Genomic DNA, 13,902 nt, shown 5'->3' with positions numbered 1-13,902 from the left:
GATTGAAAATCGTAAGATTAGGGCTACCTGCAGTACCAGCCATAACTTCACAACATGCATAAAAATGTTGTTTATCACTTCCCGTTGAAGTGTGGTCGCGTGTATATAGGCTAGACGGGGCGTTGTACTTAGGTCCACTTAAGAGAACACGAAACGTCTGTTCCGTCAGGAGGAAGAACAAACCTGCCTGCTCAATTCCGAGGGTCTGACTGTTCACCTGTTTTAGAAGACACAAATTATTGGCAGGGGAACCACACGATACGAACAAGAACTGATTGAAGCGTACCATATCGGAAAACATAGTGACAGTCAATGTTATTGTGTACCCTAGTTACCGATGTCAACGAAAAAGATAGTTTACTTAGAAAAATGTGGTTACTAGATGCAATTTTGTGTTTTTTCTTTGATAGTCACGTGGATTGCACGACTCATGCCTGCTCTGGCTTCCCTGCGAACGTCTGTGTGATAGTTTCCATTAAACTTGTGGCTAGTCCTAGCGTGTGTCCGTCTACTTCTCTCCTGGTGTTTGCGTCTTAAAGGCTGGGTTCCATCGTTTCTAGCACGATTTACTTAAGTGTCTCTTCGCATTATATTTCGACTGGCTGGTATAAATTCATCATGGAACCTTGGCACCAAGCTGAACACTATAAGAGAAATATCTTCCTATTGTGTCCCATTTCTCACTCAAAATGCATTGAAATATTGCTGGTGTATGTGCGCAGGTATTTTATGCCTCAGAAAGCGTGAACGTCCTGTGTGGCTGCCAATGAAATTTTCATTTATACTACACATATCACTTGGCTAGCATTTACTTGAGATGCTATCAAATAGTTAAGAGACTTTGACAATGCCACGTGATATTGACAATGCCACATGAGTTTAAACTTTATTCTTCCTTGCATTGTTGTTAACAAAGTGCTTTATGTTCTGTATAATTGTCTGCTATTTATACTTTGTAAAATTTTGAAGCTCCCCTTACCCAATGCCCATCTTCGGGCCTCTAAGGTATTTTGAATAAATAAATAATGTGCAGCCATATGTAACACTGAAAGCAAGAACAGCAAAAAACACTGTCAGCCACTGCTATTTCTAGCTTTGCAATAAGTAGCAGTTTCATTCACTCTTTGAAAAGCATACATATATCTACTGTACAGGACAATGAGGCACACATACCAGATAGAAGTTACTGACAAAAGCGAATGCATGCTTTGTTATTTCTGGAGTTTACTCAGTTATAGAATCAATTGAAATACGAACAGGATTAAACACTTAATACGAATAATTACATGCATGTCCAACATTTTCATTTCATTTAATTTCCTTAAAGACCCCGTAGTAGGGGTATTACATAAGGGGTGGGAATACAACAATACAAACAAGTGTTACAATGCTGTAAATTCGTTAGATAAAAACGTTGTTACATCTTGAATGAATTGTGATGAACAGGTGACCGCAGCGACTTGATGAGGAAGGGCATTCCAGTCTTTAGATGCTCGGTAGAAAAACGAGGCTGAAAATGTATTTGTGAGTGAGTTTGGTTGTGCTACTTGCAGACGATGGCCAATGCGTTGTGAACGGCGTGTTGGGGGGACAATGTATGGTGGACGATTAAGCGTCGAATAGTAGAACCTATGGAAGAGGGAGAGGGTGGCAACGCGGCGACGAAAAGATAGAAGGGATAAGGAAGATTCTTTTTTCATGTATGAAATGCTGACGTCGTAAGAATATGTAGAATGAATATACCTGGTGGCGCGATTTCGAACTGCCTCAAGGGCTTCGGCGAGATATGCTTGATGCGGATCCCAGATTGAAGATGCGTATTCAAGTTTCGTTCTTACTAAAGATTTATAGGCTAACAGCTTTACATGCAATGGAGCGAAGCGAAGGTGGCGTTTTGGAAATCCCAATCTTTTGTTAGCCGATGAACTTGCATTAGTAACATGCAGATTCCAGGTTAGGTCATTAGCCAAGGCGACACATAAGTATTTGTAAGATTCTACTAATTCAACAGAGACGTTACTAATTCGATAAGAAAAGCGAAGGGGGCGATGACGTCGGGTGAATGAAACAAGTTTGCATTTATTAGAGTTGAGTGTCATCAGCCAATGATCACACCATTCTTGTATGTGGTTAAGGTCAATTTGAAGAGCTGTTTGGTCAGTGATGTTGACTGCGCGGTAAATGACGCAGTCATCGGCAAAGATACGGATCTGGCAGGATACGTGCAAGGGTAAATCGTTAATATAGATCAAGAAAAGAAGGGGGCCAAGGACGGATCCCCGTGGTACGCCTGACGTGATGGAGGCAACGTTAGAAGCGTGGTTGTTAACTGAGACATATTGCTACCGGTTTGTTAAAAATTGTTCGAGCGATTTTAGGATATCAGAATGGAGATGTAAATGTGAAAGTTTTAGTAATAGGCGCCGACGCTTTATTTTGTCAAACGCTTTCACGTAATCCAAAAATGTGGCTTCTGTTTGAATGTTCTTGTCAAGATTAGTATGAATGTCATGAAGAAAGAGTGCAATCTGGGTCTCGCAAGACAGGCCCCTGCGGAACCCGTGCTGCGAAGGATGAAAGAAGTTAGCGTCTAGAAAGTTCTTAATATGAGAGTAGATTATATGCTCCATGATCTTGCAGGGAACACTTGTCAGCTAATTGAACTGCAGCTAGATTTAATGCAAGGAGTACTCCCAATTGCATGTTTTGGAGTCTAAATTAGACCACTGTTACAAGTGCAGCTAAACCTGGAAATGAAACAACATTCTAATTCTTATGGTACATTTATTCTGCTAATTCAGTAAGTTTTTCATTTCAATACAGCACTTGTGCCTGTTCCCTTGTTTCAGCAAAATTTTAAAACTGCGCGAAGAAGACAAGACGTGAACAGAAACATAGAAGCTCACACACGTTTAGTTCATGTTTTGCTTTCACCGCGCAGTTTAAAATTTTTGCTGAATATGTAAACCAATCAGCCCAACGACATGCCTTACTTCCCTTGTTTATGCATCACAGTTGCAATTTATTCTACCCGACCACATGAGAAGTCACACTGAAATTCGAGAAATGTATTTTACGACTAGGATAATCATAAAATGATTTAACAACAAAGCCTAGGCTTACCGTCTTACTATCGTCATTCAGCCATAGGTCAGTGCTATATATCCAGATATCCTTTCAAAATTTACATAAAGGTTAGAGCATTGAGCTTAACATGATGAAGTTCCAAATGTGTGACTGAACAAGTTCATTGTATCTGATGGTAGCAAATAAACCACTTCCAACGTTTATTTAACTGCTTAAAGTGTAACACTGATTCTTGAACAGAAGATTTCAATTTTTTATGCAAGTAATGCCCGCCTCTTTGAATAGAAGAGATCATGAACTGGAATCGTGCTATCTACCACAAGCAAATAATACATTTTTTCGTAAAGTCTGGGAATGAATATCTCGAAACTGGTGTCATCCTGATAATTCGTGGATCCGCCTTGCGAACTCAACGGCTAGAATTCATAAATTGGAATATGGGGCATAAGGTAATTAGTTAAAAATTTCATTAGTGAGTTTTAGGTTATATAGTTGATTATGGATTTATATTTTTTTGCAAGTAATGTCCGCCTCTTCTAATAGACCAGCTCATGAACTAGAATTGTGCTATCTGCCACAGGTAACCTTTAAACATTTTTGAAAGTGTTTGCTAAAACACCCTGTATAGTCACCCATTGTTCTCCCATAATCCACCCAGTACACCCACCATTCACCCAGCACGCACACTGTTCACTCATTATCCAACCACTACAAACGTGAGCAGCCTTGTCTACAACGCGGAAACGGCGGCTTCCGGGCCTAACGCTAGCTGCTGGGTCCGACGTTAAACGGTAGGTTCTGGAGACGTAGGACCCAGCAACTACCCTTAGATGTCGCTGGCTGGCTCCGGAGAGCTCGGAAGCCGCTGTTCCCGAGTGCTGAGCACGGCTGCTCACGTCTGTACACCCATCATTCACCCACCATTTGCACAGGTCATTCACTATGTATGCCACCATACACCCAGTACACCCACTATCTACCCAGCACCACCTAATACACCCGCCACCCACCCAACATACCCACGATGAGGTCCATCATACCCAGAACGTGTTCCAGCATGACTGGCACTGAAGTCCATGACGAGCAATCTGGGATTTTCAATGGGGTTTATAGGTGGTATTCACGCGTAAGCAACACTGTGATCCCGTGCAGCATGACCGGAAGGGCTCAGGCCGGCGCGGCGAGCTTTCCGCTTCCGGCCGCCATATCCTTGGGGGAATGCTTTCGTTTCGTGGTGCTTTGAAGTGCAGCAGCAGGCATTGCAATCTCAAGGACCTCGGCAATCATTTTAGTCATGGTTAATTGCGCTGTGTTCGGATGCAACAACGAGTCGCGGCGGAAAACTGACTCTGGTGAGAACACGAAGAAGCTTAGTTTTTTTTCTGTGCCGAATGTTGTTCGTTGGCAATGCAGCCAGACCTTAGAGATCTCAACGAAGCGTCGAGCGGAATGGTTTCGTCGCCTCTACCGGGGTGACATTAATACAGACGCTACCCACTACAAAGTCTGCAGCGAGCACTTCGTTTCTGGTGAGTGCATATTTGTCGTTCTGCTACAAATTACGCAGCGCGAATTTGAAGGGTAGGGCTTGCACGTGGTCGATGCTAGTAATGCTGTAGCGTATGTGGTTAGCATAACGTTTGAAGGCTTGCTTTAGGTAGTGAACTGTAGTAAAAGACAACACGGTGGTTGCTACTCTGCCGCCTTCTCCTGTTCCCTTTCACTCAAACTGAGTTGCACTAAATGCCAAGACACCCGCCGTGGTGGCTTAGCGGCTAGAGCGTTGCGCAGCTAAGCGCGATTTCGCGGTACGAAATCCCGGCCACGCCAGCCGCATTTTGATGGGATGGGGTGAACCGCAAAAACGCCCGTGTACCGTGTATTGGGTGCACGTTAAAGAACCCCAGGTGGTCAGAATCATTCCGGAGTCCCCCGCTGCGACGTGCCTCGAAGTGGTTCAGAAGTACTGTAGATTGGGCAAGTTGGTGCATCGTATTCTGTCACCTGTTCCCTTTTTTCCTTCATACTCAAACTGAGTAGCGCTAAAGCAAGAACTCGAAGTGGTCTTGGCATGTAAAACCCCAGAAATTAACTAATGCTATGACATCATGCCTGTTCGTGTTTATGATGCTGGCGTAATTGTTCCGGAAACGAGCGAAGCCTGTCGTACTGCTGATTCTGCTGTTTGAAGTTATTTTGCCCGAGAGCCCTTAGCACACTGCGTGATTTTTGTGTAAAAGCTGGTTGTCGTGCAGTTGTGGCCTCAAGTAATGGCTAGACTTCTTGCTACTGCAACCAGTGGCTATTCTTGTTAGAAATGCGTCAGTTTTCAAGGAACTTGTTTTGTTGTGCAAACGCAGTCTCGTTCATACTTGCAGGCAGGCCATCCTACTTAATGGATCTGACGAACCCGGACTGGGCGCCAAGCTTGCACCTAGGGTATGACACAAAGTCAACAACTCGATCTGAAGAAAGGTATGTATGTATGTGCTCTTTCTGGTAGCGCACAGCAAACCCAGACTTTAAAAATAGCTGAGACCTAAGAGGTGCTGGCGGACACTGTGTTGATACAGCAGCTATGTTTTATATTGCACTCCCGACTGCAGTTACGTAGTATAAGTTACATAGTCATCAAGTAATGCATTCCAATCAGTTACTTCCAAGTTAGCATTATTTTGAGAATAGTTGTGTCTGCAGAGAGTAGGCGGGTTTCAGTTTCCAAGAGAATACAAATTTGTGAGAACTGGTGCCAGCACTGTGACAAATAGCAAGCAGTTGTAGAGGTAGAATCATCAATGCAAGTAGTGGTAATGAGTACAACGTAGACATTTTTACAGAGAGGTACATTTTATTTCAGGCACCAGCGACGTTGCAAGAGGGCTGCGACTCCAAAGGTGGTCCAAAAGGCCGATAGCAGAGTGCTGCGACCCTTGACTACAATGTTGAATGCACAGCAGAGTGCTGTGAACAGTACTGTCACAAGTAAAATGGCTGATTCATACAAGGGGAATATTTCCTTTAATGACATTCAGCGTCTTAACATCTTTGTTTTTATGCAGGCACACCACTTGCAAGTCCCATTGCAGTACAAAATGACCAAGGCAATGAGTCACATATGTCTCATGCAGTTAATTGTTGCATGATTAGTCTTTCTGTCAAGAACAACCTCACTGCAGGTGGCCCCTCATCTACCCCATTTCTTGCAGTAAGCAGTGTCGCATATCCGACAGTCGCCCAGCATGACCTATTGGGTGCTTCTCTTTCTGGAGCTGTAGGCGCCTTATTGTGTGTATACAGGATATGTGCAGTTTTGATGCGCCCGAGTTGTTGCAGAAACAAGGTTGATGGTTGTGAAATGCCAATGATAACACTTTAATGCAGGCCCAACAATGCTGCAACAAGTACCAGCTGCAACTGTACCACAAGATGCTGATACTGCAGCTGACATATTTCGTGAGTGATCTTTGTTTGCACAGTTGCAAAGGGCCTGAGCACCTTAAGAACACAATTTAAATGACTGTTAATGCCTCACCGCAGACCCACCATCCATGCCATCACCTGAGGTAGGCAGGGCCCCAGTCTCAGCTGAAACTGGTTCTACTGCTGGAGCTGCAGTGGATGGCGCATCCTGTGAGTACTGCATTCATGCAATTGCAGCAAACCAGAGGTTTTCAGCAACATGCTGAGTCCAAGTGTTACATTCTTGCATTATTTATTTATTTATCAGATGTGAAGTTCTCTGAGGCTGGTGTTCAAGCCACCACTTCGACGGCTGAAGCTTCAGTGAACACCACGTCATGTAAGTACAGTGGCACATATCTCATAGCAGCCTGCACCTGAATATGACACGCGTAGTAATGTATTCTCTGTATGTTTCTTTCAGTGCTAAAGGACGCTGAAACCCAAACAGATATCACAAGCAGTGCATTAAACAGCTTCGAAGGCGACAACCAGGCCCTACGTGCAGAGCTAAACGAAGTGAAGGGCTCTTTGCGTAGACTTCAGTTGTCTAAAGCTTCATTGGAGCAAGACGACAACCGTGTAAAATTTTACACTGGCCTACCAAGCTACACAGTTTTGATAGCGCTGTTCGCGCTTCTCGAGAGTGGTGTGTCGCACAGCGCAAACAATGTGCTTACTAAGTTCGAAGAGCTTGTGCTCACACTTGTGAGGCTGCGACTAGGAGTGCCCTTGCAGGACCTGGCGTATAGATTTGAGGTAAGTGGACTGGTGGAATTTGTATTGTTGCGAGCACTTATTTACAGTTGGCATCACGTATATGTTATAATACTCTCGTGGGCTAACATTTGGTGGCAAGATGGCCCTGTTTGCTTTATAATAGTGACTGGCTTTATCTTTCAGGTCAGCCAAGCCACAGCAACACGAGTAGTCAACCGGTGGATCGCGGCCATGCATGTACGACTAAAACAGCTGGTGGACTGGCCCAGTCGTGAACAATTGCAGCAGACCATGCCAATGGCCTTCAGAAAAGCATTTGGCACGAGTGTGGCAGTCATTATAGACTGCTTCGAGATATTCATTGAGCGCCCTTCGTCAATGCTCCCTAGGTCACAGACGTGGTCGCGGTATAAGCACCACAACACGGCAAAATATCTGATAGGAATAGCACCTCAGGGAGCAATCACTTTCATTTCCAAAGGGTGGGGAGGCAGGACAAGCGACAAGCTTATAACAGAGTCGAGTGGAATGTTGAACCACCTTCTCCCAGGTGACACGGTGCTCGCCGACAGAGGATTCACGATTGGTGATGCCGTAGGCATTCATCGTGCACGCCTTGAGGTTCCTGCATTCACAAGGGGCAAACCTCAGCTATCAGCCTCGGAGGTTGAAAAAACTAGGAAAATTGCGAATGTGCGCATCCACGTGGAACGTGTGATAGGTTTGCTGAGGCGAAAGTACAAAATTTTTTCAAGCACCATCCCTATTGATCTGCTAGCAGTGCGAAGCGAGGACACTCTAACACAACTTGACAAAATTGTTGCGGTGTGTGCTGCGCTGACAAATCTGAGCAAATCGGTTGTGTATGTTGAGTGATCTGGATGCGCCAAATCTAAATTTTACTTAAAGGGGTTGAGACACCAAATTTTGAGGGTATAAAAGGCCTGCTGCAGGCTTCCTCTGTATGAAAGGACACTCAACATGAAGTGTTCGACACAGCAAACGTGTTAAATATATTTTAATTTGCTTCCAAAGAGTGCCTAAATGCTCGTTCTCGCGATCGAGACCCATCGCTAGCGCGATTAACACCGACGTCACTGTGTTGGAAGCGTAACGTGTTTTAGTGACGTCATACCACATTAGAGCGACGTACGATGAGCGGTGACCCACAGCACGGGGCAAGCCTCGAGTCTAGAGTGCAGTATAAGCTGCATCGGACGAAGACGCAGTCGGAATCGGAGCTGCCGCAGCTAGCGATGGCAACTGTCGGCGTGGGTTTGTTTGCTTGCGCTGGTACAAAACGTGTGTGCGAGAGCAGACGATGCAGCAGTGCGTGCGTCACAGCCTTGTGGGCCCACGTGACCAAGCTTCCTAGCCAGTGACGTCACTGTCCAACTCGGCGCCGAGAAACCGAAATTGGTGCACATAAATAATGCGATATTAAATTATTTACCGAGAATATATGATCCTTCCAGCGTGTATCATGCTTTATGGAGCAATAAGAAACGTTTGAAACAAACAACGCGCAAGCCACAAATTTGATGTCTCAACCCCTTTAAATGAAGGGGCCCTGCCACACCTAAGGATCTGCCATGTACTGCAACGGAAAGAACTGCTGGTGTAATGAAGCAGAGGCCGCCCCTGTGTATGTGCCAACTGAAGAGGAAGACGAAGTATCGTGCCGTGATCGCGAGTGAGCCCCGTGCTACGAAAAGCCCTTGCAGTGCCTACCTTTACGTAACGTTATTGCAACGTTATCGGCAACAATAAACCTCGTCGCACTGGAAATAAAATTAATCTTTCCACCTAAATTTGTCTTGCACAAGTTCACTTTTCGTTCCTTGAAATCCGCTCCTACCCTAATCCACCATGTTTTGCCATGTGCATTACATGCCGAGCCCATTATGTCAAAGAACCCCAGCGACCCAACGTGTGCAGCACTCATGCTAGAGAAAACACTGCAATAGAAACAAAACTGCTGCGAATGAAAAATACCTGCTGTCATCCAAAGATTCCACATTTATTAGACTGCTCCTTCATAATGTACTTCGCTATGTAAAATTCAGTGATAAGGTGAACAGTTTGATGACTCTGTTCAGTTTCCCCTTGTATGCAGCAATATTTTGTAAGGCTAATTTCACAGAACAAGTTCACTAGGTCCTTTCATGTGTGCACTTACATTACCTATAACAGGACTACAAATATGCATATTTATCACTTTCGGGGTTTGCAACCCTTGCAGAACCAAGCCTTCGCTTTCGGAGGGCGCTTCAAGTTGGCACACTGAAAGTGAAACCATTTACCCTCACAGTCTGGGCCACTGCATTCTACCATGTCTCCAGACTCTGGACCACCGCAATAACAGAAATGCAGTGCTCCGTCATCAGAAGAGTCTTCAGGCCCATTTTTGTTCTCTGAAGATGTTGTCCAGGTCTTAAATAACAACTCTGGCAACAGGACTATCTTGAAAAAATCCCTACTCCTGTTCACGACCCCTTGACAAAATTCGGCATCCAGGAAGATTCTTTCAAGATGGCTATCTGCTGGTGTCCACACAAAAAAGTCGCAATAGCTGCGCTGGCAAACAAAAAGCTGCATTTGTATTTGCGTGTAGTAAGCATGTTGTCGTTTCAGCTTTAGTGTATTATCACTAGCAGCAACTTCTAAGCAGCCACTTTTCTGGGTCACAACGTCCTTTACACAAGCAGCTGAATATGGGCACTTAATTTCTAAAACGCCATCTTGGCAGCAGGCACAAGAAATCAGGCCATCTGGGCTTGCTGCCATGTGGGGCTCATGTGAACTAATATGCAATCCAGACTTGTTGCAAACAAACTCTTTGTGCTGGCTGGATGCTTCAGCAACGTATTGGTTCCTGGCAGTGTCCTCCTTGCGCAGACCCCAATTAGTTGCAGCAGAAGAAAACTTGCTCTCCTCCGGGTAGCAGATCTTCTTAACCAGGCTCACAGATGGCTGAGTCAAGGTCGTTCGGCAAGCTGCGTGGGCTGTCGATGCTGTGACCCGGCCTGCTCTGAAGGCGAACCACGTTGGTGAGGCCGACTGACCTCTCGTTGCCGCTTCCACATCTTTACAGACCTGCATTTTCAATACAATGACTTTTCACACTAATTCAATGTACATGATCACAAAACTGCACTTAGCTAGCAGCAACCATGCAGGTTGGGCAATGTAAACACTGGTAGTTTCAAGCTTTTAGCAGTGCCTTGTCTGTCATGCAACATGTAGTTACTTTATATCAATAAAGCTATCCTTCAATGGAAATATAAATACCTTTGGCTCTACAACATACGCCTGGGCCAACATTTCGCACTCCTCCAGCATCGCATCCCTTGACAATGGCTTGTCTCTTGCCAAGTGTCCGAGAAGAGCAGTGGAGTGCTTCACTTGCACAGGAATGAACTCCTCGCAATAGTCCTTTTTCAGTGCCAACACTGCAGAATATTTGCCAGCCTTCTTAATTCTGTCGAGAAAGCCCTTCCATTCGCACTGTGAAGGCCTCTCAATAGTGGTGGCTGGTTTCTTTGAGGATGATGATCGATGTCCATCTAGCCGCCTTTTCTTGGTGGTAGCTGACGCAAAGTCGATGTGTGCAAGTGGCGCACAAGGCACAGTACTTGAGTATGGAGGCAGCCATGCATTTTCCTTATCAGTGCAAGCCTGACCATCACGAAAGTTTGAAGCTGCTTCTAAATAGAAGAGCAGTGCACCAATGCGTGAGCAGGCTTCGCCGAGACCCGCCATACACGTGCAGTGTGCAGCTTTGACCATTCCATCCTGCTTGACAAGAAGCCATGGCTCGAGTGGCTGAGTGGAAATTGCCTGGGAGTGGTTTACCTGCAAACGGAGGAAGTGATCTATTTAGCTGCTGGTTCTATGCATGCTGAGAACACAGGTTGCCCCACTGCACAAAAAGCAAGGCGAGTTACTAAATCAGCAGTGAGTGAAACTAATGTAGGTGTATCCATGAGTGTAAATAAGCAAAACACCAGCGAGTGGTTTTTATGCTTGCACAATCGAATCGCAACTGCGCATACGTATGCAAAGCTCGCGGCCTCGCCGGTAGCGATAATTTGTAGAACGTAGTAAACGCTTGGGCAGGTGACGGGAATTTGCAAAAAAAAAAGGAAGGGGGGGGGAGAGGGGCTGGAGCAAGGTGAACCGCTGGAAGTAGCCGCTAAACAGCAAGTGTTTCTAAAGGTGCAGCATGGTGGTAGCTGACTTGTTGCGTACAAACGATTTTCTTTGGTATCGTTTTCGCTCCCTTAACTCCGGAAGGCACTGCGTTGCTGGACGCTGCACTGCGCGAAAGCCTACTCCTGAAATTTTCATCTACTATCAAGGAGCAACGGTACATAAACGATGAAAAAAGTGCCGCTCGCTGGCAGTAACTTGAGAAAGTGCTACGATGTTTCGCTGCGCAGCGAAACATTCCGAACACGAATCACACTACTGTCACACACATTGGCAAGTATTACCCGTTAGCGTTACAATTCGACCCGGTAATACAAAGACCAACTAGCTGATGTAGCGTTTTAGATTGTCTTACCTTCGTGCGCACAATGACGTGCTCGCCGTGTCTTCTCAGCTGGGGTTCTTGAACAAAGCCGCTGGTCAAATAGTTGTGCGACTCCAGGGATTTTCTTGCTTCCAGCTGTTCGTGAGTTATGAAGCTTGTAGCGTGCACAAGGTAGCCCTTAATATCAGAAAGTTCTACCTTGGGTACGAGCGCGAGATCAAATGACGCCTCTTTGCCAGTAAGCATAAGTGGATCGACGCCACCGCAAAGCTCCACTTTCTCGACGTAGCGCACCTTCGCACCGGACTCTAAATTCTGCGCGTACGTGCTTAAGTGCATTAATGAGGGGCTGGCATTCATGCTTGCAAAGTTGCAAGAGATAGGCACTTTAGTGACTCCTCCTAAAGTAAAAAAAAACACACACATCGTCAGCGCTTCAACAGCGGAGATAGGCTTTCTTGACACCGGCTCCCCAAAAATATGGCGGTTTCATAGTGGCCAACGCAGCTTGTGCCCTTTCCGCTACAGCGCCCGCCAGATGCTCTTCCGTGACGTCACGTGAATACCACCTATATGTAGTATATATATATATATATATATATATATATATAATATGCACGGTGTGAAAGAAAGTTGGGTTCGAAATGTGTTTAAAGATATCAAATATACGATACGTATGTTATAGGGATTCTTTATCACAGAGGAATCACACATAATATTACTCAAGCTGGTAATTCAAAAAGAACTATTGTGCTTTACACTAATTCACCTAATCACGGTCGAGACCACGGTTGATAAGGACGCCCGCTTTATGCTCGCTTGAAGACAAGGCGTATTCATACCACTCAAGCCGTCAGTTGAGGTCATGTCAGCTAAGTTTCAGTTTAATTGATAACTCGAGCAATATTAAATGCATGCATCTCTTATGAAAACCGTGTCGTGGAAATTGCTTTCTTACAGCATTTTGCTGATCTTTGAGGAACTTCGAACATGTGTAATGGAACACCCTGCATATCAAAGTGCGCTGGAATTCGCAACCGAAAGCAAAACTACAATATTGTGCTGCCCAACCGCAGCTTTACGCAATTATTTCGGACGCAGCGAGTCTAGTTCCAGCATATCAGTGCCGTGTGCGTCAGCGCAGTTTGTGTTTCCGTCCATGGCATTGCGCGCATATTCAACTTACAATGAGCATTTCCGATGCTAGTCGAAATATAGAATTATGCTGTATCGACAGGCAACGTGTTAAAATTCTGCCCACACCAAAATAAAAAAATGTATCTGTCGTTTTGCCGATGCGGATTCAAGCAAATTTCTGTTTTGAAAAAAAAAATACTCTTCGCAGTTTTAATTTTATTGAGCACCTTTGACTATTGCTTTCTCTAGAGGTGTAAAACGACTTCTTCGGATACACTACTTCTACAGTCACATTTGACTCCCCCATTCCTCGACAAATACAAAGGTAAAGAAAGTACTTCATTTCATGTCATATTATTGCGATATCAATTTTATGGACACTCCCAAGCGGATTTCAGCAATGGTGATGAAATCGTCGACGCGCGCCGTATGCTGTATGTGCGAGTGAAAGGGCGCGAGGGACGCGCACTTTCACGGGGAGCGAACTCACGACAGGGAGCAAACGCGCGTTCTGCGCCGTGCTCCATGAAGGGCTGCAGAAATAAGCGTCTTTTTCCTCCTTTACAAACATCATATTTATAGAGCCAATGGCACTTCTCCCGACGCGCGAAAGGCGATGGGGGGGGGGGGGGGGCGACGTTTAGCAGCGGCACCAAATGCCTACTTACTCGTATATAAAAACGTTGTGAGGCGAGAAGGTGGTAAAGACTTCCGACGCTGCTTGACGAGTGTCCCGTTCCAATCTTGTCGAAAACCTCCGAGCCGCTCCCAGAGGCACCGGCAACACTCACCAACGCCATGCGCGTTTGGTGCGAATGCGGGCAACACGCCTACGGCGTCGCCAACAGTTTTGCGCGTTTCTGGTACTGCTGCATGTCCAAGTTTACACAGGTGATAAAACTACTATCCTTACTACGTATAGCTCTCTACTAATTTGCTATCGCAATTGATGCTTCGCCTTT

At 45.3% G+C, this 13,902-nt stretch overlaps 2 protein-coding genes across 3 annotated transcripts; both read left to right on the top strand.

Annotated features, from left to right (window-relative positions):
- Positions 1–4,200: 4,200 nt before the first annotated feature.
- LOC119463620 (uncharacterized) lies at positions 4,201–6,432 on the top strand. The gene is made up of 5 exons (XM_037724447.2): positions 4,201–4,616; positions 5,466–5,562; positions 5,945–6,069; positions 6,147–6,292; positions 6,385–6,432. Exons 1-5 carry the CDS (start codon positions 4,382–4,384, stop codon positions 6,430–6,432), a joined length of 651 nt encoding a protein of 216 aa, XP_037580375.1. The 5' UTR covers positions 4,201–4,381.
- LOC119463619 (uncharacterized) lies at positions 6,307–9,128 on the top strand. Of its 2 annotated transcripts, XM_037724446.2 has the most exons (5): positions 6,308–6,540; positions 6,625–6,717; positions 6,815–6,886; positions 6,971–7,305; positions 7,450–9,128. In XM_037724446.2, exons 1-5 carry the CDS (start codon positions 6,477–6,479, stop codon positions 8,140–8,142), a joined length of 1,257 nt encoding a protein of 418 aa, XP_037580374.1. In that variant the 5' UTR covers positions 6,308–6,476; the 3' UTR covers positions 8,143–9,128. The 2 variants fall into 2 exon arrangements, with proteins under 2 accessions (XP_049512149.1, XP_037580374.1); XM_049656192.1 differs by having other exon boundaries at positions 6,307–6,540; positions 6,971–9,128.
- The last annotated feature ends 4,774 nt before the right edge of the window (positions 9,129–13,902 follow it).

Source organism: Dermacentor silvarum, chromosome 9, assembly GCF_013339745.2.
Source record: "Dermacentor silvarum isolate Dsil-2018 chromosome 9, BIME_Dsil_1.4, whole genome shotgun sequence".
In the NCBI taxonomy this organism is placed as follows: Eukaryota; Metazoa; Arthropoda; class Arachnida; order Ixodida; family Ixodidae; genus Dermacentor; species Dermacentor silvarum.
Note: the sequence above shows the minus strand (reverse complement) of the source record. Positions and strands in the feature narration are given on the sequence as shown.